Source organism: Anomaloglossus baeobatrachus, chromosome 6 (genome assembly GCF_048569485.1).
Source record: "Anomaloglossus baeobatrachus isolate aAnoBae1 chromosome 6, aAnoBae1.hap1, whole genome shotgun sequence".
NCBI classification, from domain to species: domain Eukaryota; kingdom Metazoa; phylum Chordata; class Amphibia; order Anura; family Aromobatidae; genus Anomaloglossus; species Anomaloglossus baeobatrachus.
In genome coordinates this window covers 319527254-319546713 of record NC_134358.1, presented here as the reverse complement: position 1 = coordinate 319546713, position 19460 = coordinate 319527254, and the positions used below count along the sequence as shown (strand labels likewise).

Below are 19460 nucleotides of genomic sequence, written 5' to 3'. Positions count from 1 at the left end.
GAGTAGAACCACTGTGCCTCCACTCTTTTGACTGATCCTTGTTTTCAGGGTCATACAAATAAATCGAGGTCTCATCCATAGTGACCAGTCGATCCAGGAAATTCTTATCAGTCCGGAAACGCTGACAAATGGACCGGGAAGTTTTCACTCGCATGATTCTCTAATCTGTTGTCAAACATTTGGGGACCTACTTTGCAGATACTTTCCTCATGTCGAAATGTTCATGGATAATGACACAAACATGTTCACGGGAAATCTCCATGATGTCTACTATTGCTTTAGCTGAAATTCGCCGATTCTCCAGCATGAGGTTGTGCACAGCATCGACGATCTCCAGAACAACAACCACTCTTGGTTGTCAAGGACATTCCTCATAATTGGTGCTGAAGTGGCCAGTTTTAAATTTGGAAACCCAGTTCTTAACGGTGGAATATGAAGGGCATTGATACTCTAATGTCTAAGACCTATCACCATGAACATCATTTGCGGACTTTCCTTGCAGAAACAAGAATTTTATCACCCCTCTGCTCTCAGTTGCTGTGAATATCGCATTAGACTCCACCATTTTGTTCTCCCGCATGTGTAGAACACTTGCCGTAAGCAACAAACACAATTTTAAAAACATAGCTTTCATTTGATGTAACTCCACCTGCTCTTCCACTTTGTTGACTTTGTCACCTTTTTCATTCTCCACTCCAATGGTCTCCTTCACCTTTCTTTTGCTTTTAGCATACCCCCAAATCCTTTTACCTTACTATTGGCCTCTTTTGTAAGCCTCAATTATTTTGTCCAGCAGAGTCTGTAAACTGTCATGTATTCTTCCCTAGGTATCAACCCCATCTTCCACCAGTTGTATGTTTGCATTTTCTTTTTAAGCAGGTAATGTAATTTTGTCATCTAACCTGGTTTCTCTAGGTCTTTCCCATTTTTCTTCCTTTTAGATAATGTTAGTTCTTGTGCATTGAGAATTTCATTATAGAAGATTTCCCATCCTTCATGTGCAGTTATGTGCTTTATGTGCCATGGAATTCTACCAACCCTTGCCTTTAAGCTCTTAAAGTGTGCTCTGCTAAAGTAAAGCCTTGAAGTCTGTGCCTTTTCAGGGGTTCCCCCCTCTTGCAACCAAATTCAAGTCTAGCATGATCGCTGAGTCCCAGTGTCCCTGCTACCCTTAGTTCCTTAACCATATGTTTGTTAGGACTATGTCCAAGATAGCTGTTCCCCCCGTATTTTCTTCTACCAGCTGGGAGAGGATGTTGTTTGCAAGGCAGGATAAAAATTGGATGGAGCCTTTACTCTTTCATGTGAGGATTTCCCAATTAATCTCTGGTTAGTTGAAATCTCCCATGATCACTATTTCATGTTTTTTTGAGAATGTGGCCAATTGATGTGAAAAAATCTCAACCATATCCTCTGTTTGATCAATTGATCTATAATATACACCTATTATGATGTTCTTCCTGTTGTTTACTCCATAAATTCTTACCCAAGTATTTTCTAACAAACTCTCATTCTCTGAAACTTTAAAATTTTGTGGAGATTTGTTTTGGTTTTTTTTTTTTACATACAATACAACTCATTCTCCTCTTTTAAGTTGTATCCTTCCATCTGTATGTTACAATCGTACGTGTCACTCCACCAGATTTCTGTGATGCAGAGGACATCATAATTTTCTGTATTACTAGCTCTAGTTCTTCTTGTTTGTTTCCCATGCTTTTTGCGTTGTCTAAAACAATTTCTGCTATGTTGCTCCCCCTTTCTTAGATTCCTTCTGCGTTTCCTGTTCTCTTTGCCACATCTAGTATCCTTGTTTAGTATGTCATTTATCTGCATGTTTTTGTCTGGTATTTTTCTTCCTATCTCTTTTTCTTGTTTAAAGCCCTCCTGATGACTGAGGCAAGTCTTCTGCAAAAAGTGTGTTTTCAAAGTTTTGTGAGGTGTAACCCATTTGAATCCTTCTACCGTAATAAAACTAATCATCATACCAACCTTTAATTTGGGGTAGTTACATGTATTGACCCGCCCCCCAACACGCACTTCACTCCCCTTTCCTCAGGAGGCATGTCCTCAATGGACCAGAATCACTAAACAGAACAGGGTGGGACAGGAACCAGGAATACAGAGCGCTCTCTGGCAGTGGTCAGCAGACAGGAGGTGAATTAAGAAGGGTGTGGTGTCTTCCCATTAGTTGTAGCTGAATGATGGCAACTTCAGCTGGAAGACACACACCACCTACAGTCAGCCAGTGGTACTGCAGATCCCAAGGAAACCAGCCCTGTGGATGAGCGGAGCCTGCGCCCACCAGCGCCGCTGGCACCGACTCATCTCCCATCACCAGCACTATCCATGGCAGCAACACTGGTGATTGAAGTAGAAGTGACTGGAGCGGACTCCGGTGGTGACGTACCATCAACTGTGGGAGCAATAATAAGAAAATGAAAAACATACAAGACCACTGATAATCTCTATCAATCTGGGGCTTCATTCAAGAGCTCACCCCATGGGGTCAAAATGATCACAAGAACGGTGAGCAAAAATACCAGAACCACATGGAGGGACCTAGTGAATGACCTGCATAGAGCTGGGACCACCATAACAAAGGCTACCATCAGTAACACACTATGCCGCCAGGGACTCAGATCCTACAGTGCCGGATGTGTTCCCCTGCTTAAGCCAGTACATGTCCAGGCCCATCTGAAGTTTGCTAGAGAGCATTTTGATTATCCAGAAGAGTATTGGGAGAATGTCATAGGGTCTGATGAACTGTTTGGTAGAAACGCAACTCGTCGTGTTTGAAGGAGACAGAATGCCGAGTTACATCCAAAGAACACCATACCTACTGTGAAGCATGGGGGTGGTAACATCATGCTTTGGGGCTGTTTCTCTGCAAAGGGACCAGGACGACTTATCAGTGTATATGAAAGAATGAATGGGGCCATGTATTGTGAGATTTTGAGTGCAAACCTCCTTCTATCAGCAAGGGCATTGAAAATGAAAAGTGGCTGTGTCTTTCAGCATGATAATGATCCCAAGCACACTGCCAGGGAAACGAAGGAGTGGCTTCGTAAGAAGCATATGAAGGTCCTGGAGTGGCCTATCTAGTCTTCAGATCTCAACCCCACTGAAAACCTTTGTAGGGAGCTGAAAGTCCGTGTTGCCTAGTGACAGGCCTAAAACATCACTGCTCTAGAGGAAATCTGCATGGAGGAATGCGCCAACATACCACCAACAGTGTGTGCCAACCTTATGAAGACTTACAGAACTCTGTCATTGCCAACAAAAGATATATAACAATATATTGAGATGAACTTTTGTTATTGACCAAATATTTATTTTCCACCATAATTTGTGAAACAAATCTTGTCAAATCAGAGACGGTGATTTTCTGGATTTGCTTTTTCATTTTGTCTCGCATAGTTGTGGTCACCTATGATGTCAATTACAGGCCTCTCTCATTTTTAATTGGGAGAACTTGCACAATTGGGGGCTGACTAAATAGTTTTTACCCACTGTATGTACACAAACTATTACTAATTGCACTGTATTTTAAGCAAAATTAATATGTACTATAATATATTATTGTAATTATTGATATCTTGTTGGGTGTTTGTAAGTGAGACCTCTAGTGGAGCCTCTATTTTATGATGTAATTTTTAAATTTGACTCAAAAACTATATTTTATCTAGGAGAATTCTCATGCATCTTTTTCCGATTTAGTTCAGATTTACGTGTTCTCTGTACCTCTTGGTGAGTCTCCCACAACGACCAGTCTTCTTTTCTTCCTAGGCACAATATTTTTGATGCTTCTGAGTGTTTCTGGGTGACTTTTGTTTCTTCTTTTTGTAATGGTCTTATCTTGAAATATGCCATTTTCGTAATGCTGCATGAGGGTTTTGTGACAGTTCCTAAGATACAGTCAGGGCCAGAAATATTTGGACAGTGACACAAGTTTTGTTATTTTAGCTGTTTACAAAAACATGTTCAGAAATACAATTATATATAATATGGGCTGAAAGTGCACACTCCCAGCTGCAATATGAGAGTTTTCACATCCAAATCGGAGAAAGGGTTTAGGAATCATAGCTCTGTAATGCATAGCCTCCTCTTTTTCAAGGGACCAAAAGTAATTGGACAAGGGACTCTAAGGGCTGCAATTAACTCTGAAGGCGTCTCCCTCGTTAACCTGTAATCAATGAAGTAGTTAAAAGGTCTGGGGTTGATTACAGGTGTGTGGTTTTGCATTAAGAAGTTGTTGCTGTGACCAGACAACATGCGGTCTAAGGAACTCTCAATTGAGGTGAAGCAGAACATCCTGAGGCTGAAAAAAAAGAAAAAATCCATCAGAGAGATTGCAGACATGCTTGGAGTAGCAAAATCAACAGTCGGGTACATTCTGAGGAAAAAGGAATTGACTGGTGAGCTTGGGAACTCAAAAAGGCCTGGGCGTCCACGGATGACAACAGTGGTGCATGATCGCCGCATACTTTCTTTGGTGAAGAAGAACCCGTTCACAGCATCAACTGAAGTCCAGAACACTCTAAGTGAAGTAGGTGTATCTGTCTCTAAGTCAACAGTAAAGAGAAGACTCCATGAAAGTAAATACAAAGGGTTCACATCTAGATGCAAACCATTCATCAATTCCAAAAATAGACAGGCCAGAGTAAAATTTGCTGAAAAACACCTCATGAAGCCAGCTCAGTTCTGGAAAAGTATTCTATGGACAGATGAGACAAAGATCAACCTGTACCAGAATGATGGGAAGAAAAAAGTTTGGAGAAGAAAGGGAACGGCACATGATCCAAGGCACACCACATCCTCTGTAAAACATGGTGGAGGCAACGTGATGGCATGGGCATGCATGGCTTTCAATGGCACTGGGTCACTTGTGTTTATTGATGACATAACAGCAGACAAGAGTAGCCGGATGAATTCTGAAGTGTACAGGGATATACTTTCAGCCCAGATTCAGCCAAATGCCGCAAAGTTGATCGGACGGCGCTTCATAGTACAGATGGACAATGACCCCAAGCATACAGCCAAAGCTACCCAGGAGTTCATGAGTGCAAAAAAGTGGAACATTCTGCAATGGCCAAGTCAATCACCAGATCTTAACCCAATTGAGCATGCATTTCACTTGCTCAAATCCAGACTTAAGACGGAAAGACCCACAAACAAGCAAGACCTGAAGGCTGCGGCTGTAAAGGCCTGGCAAAGCATTAAGAAGGAGGAAACCCAGCGTTTGGTGATGTCCATGGGTTCCAGACTTAAGGCAGTGATTGCCTCCAAAGGATTCGCAACAAAATATTGAAAATAAAAATATTTTGTTTGGGTTTGGTTTATTTGTCCAATTACTTTTGACCTCCTAAAATGTGGAGTGTTTGTAAAGAAATGTGTATAATTCCTACAATTTCTATCAGATATTTTTGTTCAAACCTTCAAATTAAACGTTACAATCTGCACTTGAATTCTGTTGTAGAGATTTCATTTCAAATCCAATGTGGTGGCATGCAGAGCCCAACTCGCGAAAATTGTGTCACTGTCCAAATATTTCTGGACCTAACTGTATGTGGGTAGTGACGGATTTGTGGTCAGCTGGCTCCTTTTGGTCACGTGTATCCATTTCTCTGCCTTTATAGGTGCTCTGAAGCTTTTCTCTCTTTCCGTGTCCTGAATGGTTGCTTCTACTTCATCCAATAAATCCTCACCTTCATTAATGAGCTTCAGTATCGATATTCTTTCTTCCAGCCCCTGCACATTTTCTTAAAAGGGCCACTAGTTTCTTTTTTTTTTTTAAACTTTACCTTTGTGTTCGCTGTTGTTCCAGAGTATGAAGCACGGTTTTGCGATGTCCTCAAAGCAACGAGGCCTGGCAAACCCAGCAATCATTCAGCTTATAAATGTGTCCCTGCTATGTACTGTGTAATGGCCATGTCTGACCATACAGGGACATGGTCTGATCATACCATATGTCCTGTGCCAGGGAGGAAGTTAAAAAGTACCGTATTTTTTGCTTTATAAGACGTACCTGATTATAAGACGCACCCCCAAATTTGGTGACGGAAAAGAGAATTTTTTTTTAATGTTAAATTATAGTTATATAAATTATAGTGAATATAGCCCCCTTGTGCTGGCACACGTTCCCCAGTGATGGCACTTGTCCCCTATTGCTTGCACATGTCTCCTATTGATGGAACACGTCCCCTATTTATGGCACAAGTCCCCTATTGCTGGTACATATCCCCTACAGCTGGCACAGGTCTCCTACAGATGGTACACGTCCTCCTGTGCTGCCCATGGCCCCCTATGGATGGCACATGTCCCTGTGTTTGATATGGCCCCCTATGGATGGCACACCTCCCCCTGTGTTTGATATGGCCTCCTATGGATGGCACACCTTCCCCTGTGTTTGATATGGCCCCCTATGGATAGCACACCTTCCCCTGTGTTGATATGGCCCCCTATGGATGGCACACCTCCCCCTGTGTTAGATATGGCCCCCTATGGATGGCACACCTCCCCCTGTTAGATATGGCCCCCTATGGATGGCACACCTCCCCCTGTGTTAGATATGGCCCCCTATGGATGGCACACCTCCCCCTGTGTTAGATATGGCCCCCATCCTGCTACCTATAGTAAAATAAAACACTCTTTCCTTACCTTTTCCAGTGCTGTCCTCCCTCGTGTCTCCCTCCGTGCTGCTGAGCTCTTGCACTTCCTGGTTCTCGGTGCCGGTCATGTGATCGGCACGGCAGAGTGCTATCATCTCTGCATGCCTGATCACAGCAGGGAGACTGGGAGATCAGCGCTGGAGGTGGTAAGTAAAGAGTTTATTATTTTACTATGGGCAGCAGCATGGGGGCCATATCTAACACAGGGGGGGGCTTGTGCGATCAAAGGGTGACGCAGGCAGATATAATATGCGCCGCTGCCCCAGCCCATCACCGCAGTGCAGTTTCAGCACCACGGTGATGGACAGCGGCAGTGCAAATTATATGAGCGGGAGCAGGAGATCTCCCGCTGTCTCCTGCAGCTTTCACCATCCCCCAGCACCACTCCAGAGCTGCCCCACCTCCCCTGGACTCTGTAGTATATATATATATATATATATATATAATCCACAATGTAGAGATGAATAGGTCGCACTCCAAAGGTCAAAATAAAGGAAAACTGTTTATTCCACGATCACATCAGGGGTACAGGTAGTGAGGGAGGATGAGGGTGTGCCACGTCGGTCCGACGTGACACACCCTCATCCTCCCTCACTACCTGTACCCCTGATGTGATCGTGGAATAAACAGTTTTCCTTTATTTTGACCTTTGGAGTGCGACCTATTCATCTCTACATTGTGGATTTTGTATCGTCTTCGCTTTGGGACACGCACCCAGGTCTCCACCAGCATGGAAGCACAGCTTTACTAGCCATACAGGGATTAGCAGTGCCCGGGACCCTCCACTCAGCTTTATATATATATATATATATATATATATATATATGTATATATATATATATACCCCCGTATATTCGGATTATAAGACGCACCCCTTACTTTCCCCCAAAATTTGGGAGAACAAAAGTGCATCTTATAAAGCGAAAAATACGGTATACGCGTGCAAACATTACAGCACGAGATTGAAAATAATTTTTTATTTGAGGTAAAACATTTTTTAAGAACAGGCAGGAAAATGTTTTACCTCACAAAAAGAATCCGTTAGGATCCTGTGCGTTGCTATCTGTATGTTCTCTTTAGAGTCTGCCCTTGCCCAGGAGCTGTGATACGATCAGTCCAAATCCCAGTATGGTCAGACTCAGCCATTACACAGTAGATAGTAGGGGCACATTTAAAAGATTATCTCAGCACAGGAAAGATCTATTGATTAAAAGGAACTTAAAAATTTACTTTTTGGGAAAACCTCTAACAATTTAGGGTGGCTTACAAGGAAAGTGTGCATACCGTGTTTTTTTTTTTTAGCATGCTTTCTCCTATGTGGTTGCATATTATATACTAAAATCTTTAAAGGAACAATAATGCATTAGGCTCTGTGCGCACTAGAAAATATAATTTTCTTAAGAAAATTCCACACCCTCTGAAAGATTACCCCACCGGCTTTAAAAAACCGCAGCAAACCGCACCCGAAATCCGCATGCAGTCTTACCGCGGTTTGCAGCGGTTTTGCTGTGGTTTTGCTGCGGTATGTCCCTGCATTATTTTGATAGCACAGAGAGATACTCACCTGTCCCCGCTCCTTCTGTCCATGGTGCTGAATTCTCCCGCGATGCTGCGTCTCGTGTGGCTGTCTCCGGCGCTCTGCTACTTACGTGTTGGCTGTGCTGTGCATAACTGCATATGCATGAGCCGGCCTGGAAGCAGAAGACCAGCGTCCGGAGGCAGCCGCACTGGAGAAGGTGAGCATAAGCTCAGCGGTAACTTCAGTCAGCTGATGTGCAGTGACAGCTGGAGTCCTCCACCTGTCACCGCAAAGCACATGAGTGAAGTCACCGCTGATCTCGCGCGGCTCACTTCACTTGCGGCCTGACCCTCACAGTGAGCAGTCATAGTCTATGGCGCTCGCTGTGTCAGGTGTAGCAGAGCTGGATGTGTCATGGGACCTCGTCTGGATTACGTGGGACCTGGAGGGCTGTTATTGGTGGGGTTAAAAAAGTGGTGAAAGAGGGGGCTTTTTTGTCTTTTATATCAAATAAAGGATTTTTGGGGCGTTAATGTTTATTTACTTTCACTTACAGTTTAGTGATGAGGGGGGGTGTCAGACGCCTGCCATCACAAAACTAGGAATTAGTGGTAGCTATGGGTTGCTGCCATTAACTTCTTATTACCCCGATTGCCACTGCACTAGGGTAATTTGGGATGAGCTAGGTAGAGTCCCGGGACTGTCGCATCTAATGGATGTGGCAATCCCGGGCGGCCGTTGGCTGATATTTTTAGGCTGGGGGGCTCCCCAGCCTGAGAATACCAGCCCCCAGCTGTGAGGCTTTATCCTGGCTGGTTATCAAAATTGGGGTGAGCGCATGCCGTTGTTTTTTTTTAATTAATTTATTTACTTTTACTTTTTACTGTACGCTTTAGACCCGCCCACCGGCGTCTGTGATTGGTTGCAGTCAGACAGCTGTCACTCAGCGTGGGGGGCAGGTCTGATTGCAACCAATCACAGCCACCGGTGAGCAGGGAAGGTGTGAATATGTTATGAGACTAACGCAAGAGCTGCCGTGGGAGCAGTGTGACAGCCGACTGGTGATCGGTGAGTATGAAGAGCTTGCTCCTACCTCTTTGCGCCAGATTGTGTTCCCCATAAACTTTATATGGGGAGCAGCATCTGGCCAGATACCGGGGATCAGTCATCCGCCGACCCAAAGTCAGCGGGGGATTGATCTGCTAGCCCTCCAAAATGCAGGGACCTGTGGAAAAGAAGTGACATGCACATTAATTCCGCAGTGGAAATTCCGCAGCAAAACCCGCAGGGACAAAAAACGCAGTGTGCGCACAGCATTTTTTTATCCCGATAGATTTTGATGGAGAAGGACTGCAGAAATGTTATAAACATTTTCTGCAGCAGTCCTTCAGCGCAATCCATGGCAATTCCGCGGTAAAATCCACAGCGTGCGCACAGGGCCATAATGTGAAAATACAAAAGCAAAATACAAACTATGCAAGCCAAACACAATATTCCTGAGCCACCTGTATTCTTTGACAATTTAGTGCAGTCCTGAATTGGAATTGCCTTAGGTGCAAATTTTAGTTATTAAAAGGTATCAACAACTGAGGACTGTCAGTTTTTTTACAGTTAGAAAAATGATATTAATGTTCACTCACATGTGAATCTAGTGAATCTTCATTATGTTGTAAGCCAAAATATTCTCGCTCTTTTAAACTCAAGTGATTGAAGACCATATCCAGTAGTGTCTGTCCAGTGTCTGGTTTCTAGAAATGAAACAAATTAATTTATTTCAGCACAAAAAGGAAACTGCACAAGGTCAAAATAAAGGTTTTTTTGGCAAAATTATCATTATTTAAATAATTCCGCATAAAGTACCATATATATTTTAACATTTTATAAGTTTTGCAGTGTTTTTGCTGAATAGGAGGGCAGACGCTAAAAAATAAATTGGTCACCAAGAAACCACTTTTATTGTAGGATGATACACCTAAAAGGTCTGTCTGACTTCTACAATAAAATGACTGCAGGGTTCAGGTGATTAGAAAGACATGTGCTTTGGATAATGTCGTCTTTCAGTCACCTGAACGCCATTTATATGTCTAAGTACATTAACCATTTTAAAGGGAACCAATCATTAGGATTTTCGTATATAATGTAAAGCCAGTGCTATACTGGCACCATCAGGCTGATTCTCTAGATACCATTAGTGGTCAGCTTGGATGTTTAGATTTTCAAATCGAAGAAAGTGAAGTTTATAAATTCAGCAGCTTCTTGTGTGACATCGGCAATGGAGCAGATAATAACCGGGTGGGTATTCATACGGATTTCAGCCCCCTGCCGCCTGCTCCTCCCTCTCTATGTTGTCTATGCTAATTTTACTATTCACTAAAATGGCGTTGGAGTTGGCACCTGTGCATAGCACTTATCTCCGGTGCCATCTTTGTGAAGATCATGTTACCCCCTGCTATCCTATTCTTGGGGCTGAGAGAGTGGTGCATGGCCCTCGAATCTTCTGCTCTCTTGTGACCGCGGGAGCACACGTGGTTACAACAGAAGGGGAGAACAGCTGATTGGAGGACACCATGCCGCCCCAAGACACCTGCCAGCGCCAGGTTGAAGAAGACAGAAGACCAGGATCATGGAGGGGTGAGAGGGAGTAATAAAGATGGAGTCCTTAAGTGTGTCTGTGTATTTATTTCTAATAAAGTATTTTTTGTCTGTGTGGTGTCTTTTTTTAACCCTTTATTGGAGATTCTTTTTTTAAATCAGATACTTTTTTATTAAAACAGAGTACATACAACAGAATAACAAATCGGCATCCAAATTAAATTTATCACATCTATTACCCCTTTAACTCCCCCTCCCGCCCCCCTCCCCCACCCCGGCAGCAACACTTCTCCCCGATACTACATCCCATATAGTACACACTTATAATACCCTTCAACTGCAGTATAGCAATCATCCCGTTGTGCAGGAGGAACAACTAGTAACACAAATAAAACAAAACATACACATCAGAGGTCTCAGACGGCTATCCCCGTCCCATATCAGTTTACTGGTCCATCACTCGTCTTATTCGCATTGCAGCCAAGGAGACCAGAGCTTCTCAAACATTTTAACATTCCCCCTTCTTTCATACACTCCCCGTTCCAGCTGAAGAATACACTTCACCCTTTTAATGTACTCTCCCCTGGTCGGGGGGTCTTTTTTAATCCAGGACCTGGCGATTAGCTTTCTTGCCGCATACAGCAGCCTAGCAATGACAATTTTCATAGTATTTTCCACCCCAAGCTCCTCAACATATCCCAATAGGCAGATCACTGGTTCCCTGGGGAGGACACACCCATATGTTCTTCCTATCTTGTGGATAACCTTAGTCCAAAAGGAGACCAGTCTCGGACAAGACCACATCATGTGAAAAATACCTGCGTCAGATCCCTGACACCTTGGACACTCCGAATTCCTTTTCAACCCCATTTTAAACATCAGTAAGGGAGACCTATATACCCGGTGAATCACGTATAGGTGAGATAGTCTGGCCGGTTCGCTCATGGAAAGTTTAGGGACATACTCCAGGATACTCTCCCACACCTCCTCCGTTATCGGCCCAACTTCCTCCTCCCATTTAGATTTAGTTTTAATTGGGTATTCTAACAGAAAGGTATGTAGTATATCTTTATACGTGCCAGAAATGATCCCTTTAGTGCTTCCTCCGCCCTTACACACATACTCCAGTACCAGGTCAGTCTGTATGGCCACACTTTGTTTAGCCGCTTGGGCTGCAATCGCATGTTTTAATTGTCTGTAGTGGAGCCAGCCGGACGCCGGTAACTGAAACTCACTCTGTAACTGCGGGAACGATTTCACAATTCCTCCGTCCAATATCTGATGCATGTATATCACACCCTTGCGTCTCCACTCCTCAATATTCCCCATTTTCTGAATCTCCGGGAGATTACTGTTATCCCAGATAGGTGTAAACTTAGTTAACCGGGTCACCCCTCTCACCCTTTTCAGCCTATCCCAGGTCTTATTTATAAGTGCCATTGTAGGAGATGTTCTACCCAGGAGCCCCACCGCACCATCCTCTAGTCCCATTACCAATGGACTTCTACCCACTATGTATTCCAGTACTTCTTTAATGCCCCCATCTTTCTCTCGATCAGACCAACCCCTGAGGTGTTGACATTGCGCCGCTATATAATACAATTCCGGATTTGGGATTGCTAGACCCCCCTCATCCTTCGGCCTTTGTAAAGTCTCTAATCGCACCCTAGGCTGCTTTTTACCCCACACCAGATCCCTAAACAGCGAGTTTATCCCTTTAAATCTTTTCCTTGAAATACAAACAGGGGCATTGTGCAGTATGTATAGGAGTTTAGGCATTACTACCATCTTTAGTAAATTAACCCTTCCAACAACTGACAAATGTAGCTTGTTCCAGGCATCCACCTTGGTTCTCAATTTTTTAAGGAGCGGCCATAAGTTCACCTGTATGTATTTTTCTACTGGCAGAGATATCTGGATACCTAGATATTTAAATTCGTCCACATTCTTCAATTTGTTAGCCCCAGTATCCTCATTTGTCCAGGCTACTTCCCCATCCACCTTAAAGAGGCTCGATTTAGACCAATTAATGGTCAGTCCCGAAACTTCTCCAAATTTCTCTATTATCTGCATGGCATGATCCAATGAGGCTGATGGATCCCCCAAGAAAAGTAATAAATCGTCAGCATAAAGAGCTATTTTCTCCTCTAAATGCCCATACTTAAATCCATGGATCTCCTTTGTTTTCCTAATGGCCGCCGCCAGAGGCTCTATTGCAATAGCAAATAGGAGCGGCGATAGTGGGCAGCCCTGCCTCGTTCCCCGGTTCAACTCAAACGCTGAGGAGGTCATACCGTTAACTCTAACTTTAGCAGTAGGCCTATTATACAACAGCTGCACCCACTTTACAAACCGTGGGCCAAAACCCATATGCTGCAACACTTTCCACAGATACCCCCACTCAACACTATCGAACGCTTTCTGGGCATCTAACGAAGCGATCACCCTCCGGCCAGGGTTGTCAGGCGGCAACTGTAGATTAAGGTACAATCTCCTGATATTAGCAGCTGTCGACCTATTGGCCATGAACCCTGATTGGTCCATATGGATTAGGTTAGATATAACTCCAGTCAGCCGGTTTGACAACACCTTAGCCAGAAGCTTCACGTCCGCTGTTAATAACGAGATGGGTCTATATGAGTCTGGAAGCCTCGGATTTTTATCCTCGTTAGGAATTACTACTATTATTGCTTCTCTCATAGATTCAGGCAATACACCTTCCCCCTCCGCCACCTCAAAGACTTTCAATAGTTTGGGTAATAGGATTTCTTCTAACTGTTTATAAATTTCAACTGGTAGCCCGTCTGCTCCCGGTGCCTTGTCATTGCTCATGCCATGCAGAGCGCCCTCCAGTTCATCAATAGTAATAGGTGACTCCAGTTTATCTCTATCCGCCACAGACAACACCGGAAGCTCACCTCGCTCAAGAAATGAGTCCACCTCTTCCACCCTCATCTCTCCGCTAGAAGAATATAGCGTGCGATAGAAATCTTTAAAGACCTCAAGGATCGCCTCAACCTCAGTGACCTGTGTCCCCTCCACCGTGTCCATACCATGCACAAATGAACTACTCCTTTGAGCTGCAGCTATAACCGATAATAGATGACCAACTTTTTCCCCCTCCTCATAAAAATGCAATTTTTGGAATGCCTGCTTCCTTGCCGCCTTCTCCAAAAGCATCTTATTAACCTGTTCATGCGCCTGCCTAAGATTTTGCTTCGCGTCCGTAGTAGTACTCCGGATTGCTTCCAGCTCTGCCTTATCTAAGGCCTCCAGCCTATCTTTCTCCTCCTGCCTCGTCTGTGTTTTACGTTTACAGATATCCCTGAACAGGAGCCCCCTGAGGTATGCCTTCATCGCATCCCATACCACCAGCGGACCAGTGCTACCCTCGTTGTGGATAAAGAAATCCCCAAGATCCCGTTCTATATTCCCCATATTAATATGACGGATCCATGTTGGATGAAGCTTCCACTCTCCCCTCCTTCCCCCTGTCAGGGTCCCCCGTCGTATGGACACTAGAATTGGGCTATGATCTGAAATCACTCTTGTCAGATATTGCACGTCGCTTATCATTGCATCCATCAGATCACTAGCTAGAGCCATGTCAATGCGGGACAGAGTGTTATGCGAAGCCGAATAACAAGAGAAGCAGGATACCCTCCCATTCCTCACTCGCCAGGCATCCACCATTCCAAGTTCCCCAATAAGAGTGCCAAACGAAGTCATACTACTATCCTGAATACCTGGAGGTCTACTACTCCTATCCCAGTACAGGTCTATCACATTATTGAAGTCCCCCACCAGTAAAAAAGGGATTACTCCCCCCTTCTCAGAGAACTCCCTTATCTCCCTTAGTTTGGTGCACTTATATGGAGGTGGTATATATATTGCAGCTATACACATGAGTCTGCCAAATATTTTACACTTGACGGCCACACACTGTCCCTCTTTATCCACATACACTTCTATCTCTTCATATTGCACAGAGTTATGGATCAGCAGTGATACACCCCTTGCATAGTTGGAAAAGGTGGAGTGATAGGCCTTCTGCACCCATCTCCTATTTAAAACATGTGTTGTCTCCTTTGTTAGATGCGTTTCTAGTAGACATATTACTGACGGGTTCTGGTCTTGAACATATTTAATTAATGCCGCTCTCCTAGACCTATCTGATAACCCTCTAATATTCCAACTCAACACCTTAATTCTATCCCCCATTATCCCACCCAGTAAAACCATCAAACCTTGTAGTATCTCCCAATGCTGCCTCTACCCTACCCCTTTCCCCCCTCCCCCCCTGCTCCCCTCCCCTCCTACTCCCCACCACTTCCTGTTTTCGAGTACTCCCGTGAAGCATCGGGTTTTCCAAACCTAGTCCATAATCCCTACTAAATTCCCCCCTACCTCCCTCGCCTTCCCCTCTTAAACACATTTTAAAACTCGTCCCTTTTCCAACAATTCTCCACTCCCCCCCTTTCTATGTATAATCATATTCCACTCAACCAATATAACAGTAAAATGGCGAACAGTAATTAAACTGGAATCTCAAATTGTAAATACCACCACCACGCCAAATTAGGCAGTCCCCATGTCCTGCGAAGCTCACATCAAACCCTTCGCATTCCCCCTGCATACTACCTCAATCCCAAAGGGAAGGAGAAAAAAAAAAAAAAGAAAGAAAAAACAAGAAGGGTCCCCTGTAAGCTCCTAAGGATGTTGTAGAGCCTCAGCCGGCCTTCTCCAACACACTGCAGATTCAGACAGTCAGCTCATTCCTTCAAACGGATCCGCTTTTCGTTTGCGTCCAACCACTGCATGGCTTCCTCTGGAGTTGTAAAAAAGTGCACCCGCTCCAACGCCATCACTCTTAGCTTTGCCGGGAACATCATTGAGTATTGCACCCCCATCTCTCGCAGGCGCCTCTTTACTCCTGTGAAAGTCATACGTAGCTTTTGAACAGAAATGGAGTAGTCCGGGTATATGGAAATTCTCTGGCCGTCAATCATAAGATCCTCCATGTCTCTTGCCTTTCGCAGTATAGTGTCCCTGTCTCTGTAGTTGAGGAGCTTGGCTAGCATAGTGCGAGGGCCCCTGCCTGCTGGTTGTGGCTGCATCGGGACTCTGTGTGCACGTTCCACAGCATAGAGCTTGGATAAGACATTAGCACCCATTTTCCCCCTGAGCCAGTCTTCTACATATTCAGTGGGGTTTCTTCCTTCCGCTTTCTCAGGGATGCCGACAATTCTGATATTATTTCTTCTAGAGCGGTTCTCTAAGTCATCATTTTTTGCCATGATTTCAGCTATCTGCTGTGCAAATGTTTTTTCAGACTTTTGTAGTTTTGTAATATGATCCTCTGTTATCCCCACTCTCTCCTCTACAGCCGTTGTTCTCAGATCTGCTTTCTTGAGGTCTTTCTTAATGTCAGCAACCTCTGCCTGTAATCCCTTAACTTGCTTCGTCAGGGAAGTCAGAGCCTCTTTACAAAAAGACACCACTGCAAAAATGTCCTTTAAAGTGGGGTTTTCTGGAGCCTGGTCTGCACTATGTGCTTCCTCTACTTCTCCTGTCTTATCTTGCTGCTTTTCACCATCCCCCATCTCATCAGAGCTGGCATTGTCTTCTCTCTCCTCACCTCTGTTATCTGTATGCTGATGTGATTTCTCTGAAGTCCGGGCAAATTTCTCCAGCCTTGCCGCGACCTGCATCCTCTCCTGACAGGCTGCATTAACCTTCTCAGCTTCCTGCCTTATCATGGCACCATCCTGAGAGCTGGGGACTTTCCCGCCTCCATTATCTTTTTGCCTGTGACGGACCATGGCACCTCTCTTCATCCACCAGACTCACTCCAGATAAGTCCTCACCACCTTATCTTCCTGACAGCCGGCTGAGGCAGTGATAACAGCGGTATTCAGGGATTTATCAAGGGAGTTTGCCTTTATTGGAGATTCTTAATGGCCGGGTCAAACTTGGCCTGACATTAAGAATCTCTGGCTTAATACCAGCTGGTAAAACAAAGCTGGTATTAACCCCTTATTACCCAGTGTGCCACCCAGCACCAGGGCCACAGGAAGAGTTGGATACAGCGCCAGAAGAGGGCGCTTCTATGAAAGCGCCATTTTCTGGGGTGGCTGGAAACTGCATTTCGCAGTGGGGAGCCCCAAAAAGCTTGGGCTATCCTGCGTTGCGGATTCCAGTCCCCAGCTGCCTAGTTGTACCTTGTCCGGACACAAAAATTGGGCAAAGCCCATGTCAGTTTTTTTTTGTTTTTTTTTTAATTATTTCATGAAATTCATGAAATAATTAAAAAAAAAGGGCTTCCCTATATTTTTGGTTCCCAACCAGAACCTGATTGCACAATTTTTTTGAGATATTTTATTCACAGTGTTCACTATATGGTAAAACTGATGTGTCGGTGTGATGCTTCAGGTCGGTACGAGTTCGGTAAAACCAAACATGTATAGGCTTAGTTTTATCTAAGGGGTTAAAAAAAAACAAAACAGAAGTTTGTCCAAAAAAATGGAAGACTTTTTGCGCCATTTTCCACAACCTGTAGCGTTCTCATTTTTTGGGACATGGGGCTCTGTGACTGCTTATTTTTTGCGCCTCGAGCTGACGTTTTTAATGGTACCATTTTTGCGCAGATGCTACATTTTGATCGCCTGTTATGCATTTTGTGCAAATTTTGCGACGACCAAAAAACGTAATTTTGGCATTTGGAATTTTTTTTGTCGCTACGCCGTTTACCGTTTAGATTAATTGATTTTATATTTTGCTATCTTGGGGATTTCTGAACACGGCGATACCAAATGATCATAAATTTATTTTTTAACCCCTTAATTTTCAATGGGGCAAATGGGGATGATTTGAACTTTTAGGTTTTTTATTTTTTTTAATTTTTTAACTTTGTTTTTTTAATTTTCTTTATTTTTTCCAGTCCCTCTAGGGGACTATAAGGATCAGCAGTCTGATCGCCGATTCAATTCTTTTGATCAGAGCTACCATAGCTCTGATCAGCAGAAATACTGCTCTCCTGTTACAGCCGCTGCTTTTCTGGCTGTAACATGAACGAAGTCATGATAGCAACAGGAGTCATTACATGTCCCGTAGCTAGCATGGCAACCATTGGCTCCCCATCACCGTGTCCTAGGGGCCTCTGATGGCGGCGGTGAAAGGCAATTTCTCTGCCGCAGCCTTTTAAATTAAAGGGGATCCACTTGTGCCTGATAGCCACACGTCTGTTCAAATCAGGAGACATGTACAGGGATCACTGCTGGCTCACTGAAGCAGCCGGCAGTAATCACTCCTTTATGATTTAGGACGTACTGGTACATCCTCAGTCCTGAAAGGGTTAAGAAATGTCAGTTAATAGGAACAGTGGAGATCAAGAAAAAGACTGGAAGACTAAGGAAAATTTCTGTAGAAGCTGTTTGTAGGATTGATACAGAAGCAAATGAGAAACCCAACTCAACTGCAAAAGACCTTCATTAAGATTTAACAGACTTGAGTTGTGGTACATTCTTTCTACTATTAAGATACACCTGCACAAATATGACTTTTATGGAAGAGTCATCAAAAGAAAAGCCCCCGAGTCCTCACCATAAAATTTAGCGTCACAATTATGGAAAAGAACATCTAAACAAGCCTGATGCATTTTGGAAATAAGTCATGTGGACAGAAGAGTTAAAATAGAACTCTTTGGCCAAGATGATCAAAGGTATGTGTGGAGATAAAAGGGAACAGAATTTCAGGAAAAGAAAATAAACCCAACCATTAAGCATGGGGGTGGATCAATCATGCTTTGGGGTTGTCTTGCAGTCAATGGCACAAGGAATATTTTATGGTTAGAGGAAAGAATTGATTGAGTGAAATTTCAAGAATTTCTTGATGCAAAACATAACACCATCTGTAAAAAAAAGCTGAAGTTGAAAAGAGGATGGCTTGCACAAGTGGATAATAATCCTGAACACATGACAAAATCCACAATAGACTACCTCAAAAGGCGCAATCTGACGGTTTTAAAATGTCCCTCACAGCCTATTGATCTGATCATCATTGAAAAGCTATGGCTAGACCTCAAAGTGCAGTGTATAAAAGACAACCCAGGAATCTCACAGAACTGGAAGACGTTTCCAAGGAAGAATGGATGAAAACAAAAAATGAAAGACTTTTGGCTGGCTACAAAAAGCATTTACAATCTGTTATACTTGCCAAAGAGGATGCTACTACGTACTAACTATGCAGGGTGCCCAAACTTTTTTGCATTGGCCCATTTTCCTTTTTTGTTAATTTTAAATTAGAAAATATGAAAATAATTTTGCCTCTTTTTGCCTAAACTACAAAGGAAATGTGTTATGTTTAACTTTATGCCTTTTAGAGAACATTTCAACTTCAACTTGCTTAACTGTTCACAATAACTGTAATTTTGACTAGGGGTGCCCAAACATTTACATGCTACTGTACGTCATATGCCAGCTCCCTAACTTTGAACCGAGCTTACCTATCCAGGCATCCTGCGGTGGTGGTTCCATCCTCGTCCCATGCTGCTGCCCCCCTGGAGCGTCTGTACTCTTAGCAGGCTCACAGCCTCTGCCTGTACGGTGCCCGTGGCTACACCCCCTTTATTGAAGGGCCAGCGTCCTCTTAACCCGGAAGTACCTCCCAGGTCACCCGGCAAG

The 19460-nt window shown here is 43.9% G+C and overlaps 1 protein-coding gene across 1 annotated transcript in view; it reads right to left on the bottom strand.

Annotated features, from left to right (window-relative positions):
* PTPN3 (protein tyrosine phosphatase non-receptor type 3) overlaps nt 1–19460 on the bottom strand; it is a 421949-nt gene that overhangs the window by 265445 nt on the left and 137044 nt on the right. Inside the window, exon 3 of the mRNA XM_075314923.1 lies at nt 9828–9935. Coding sequence (XP_075171038.1) covers nt 9828–9935 — 108 coding nt within the window. The remainder of the gene's footprint in view (nt 1–9827; nt 9936–19460) is intronic.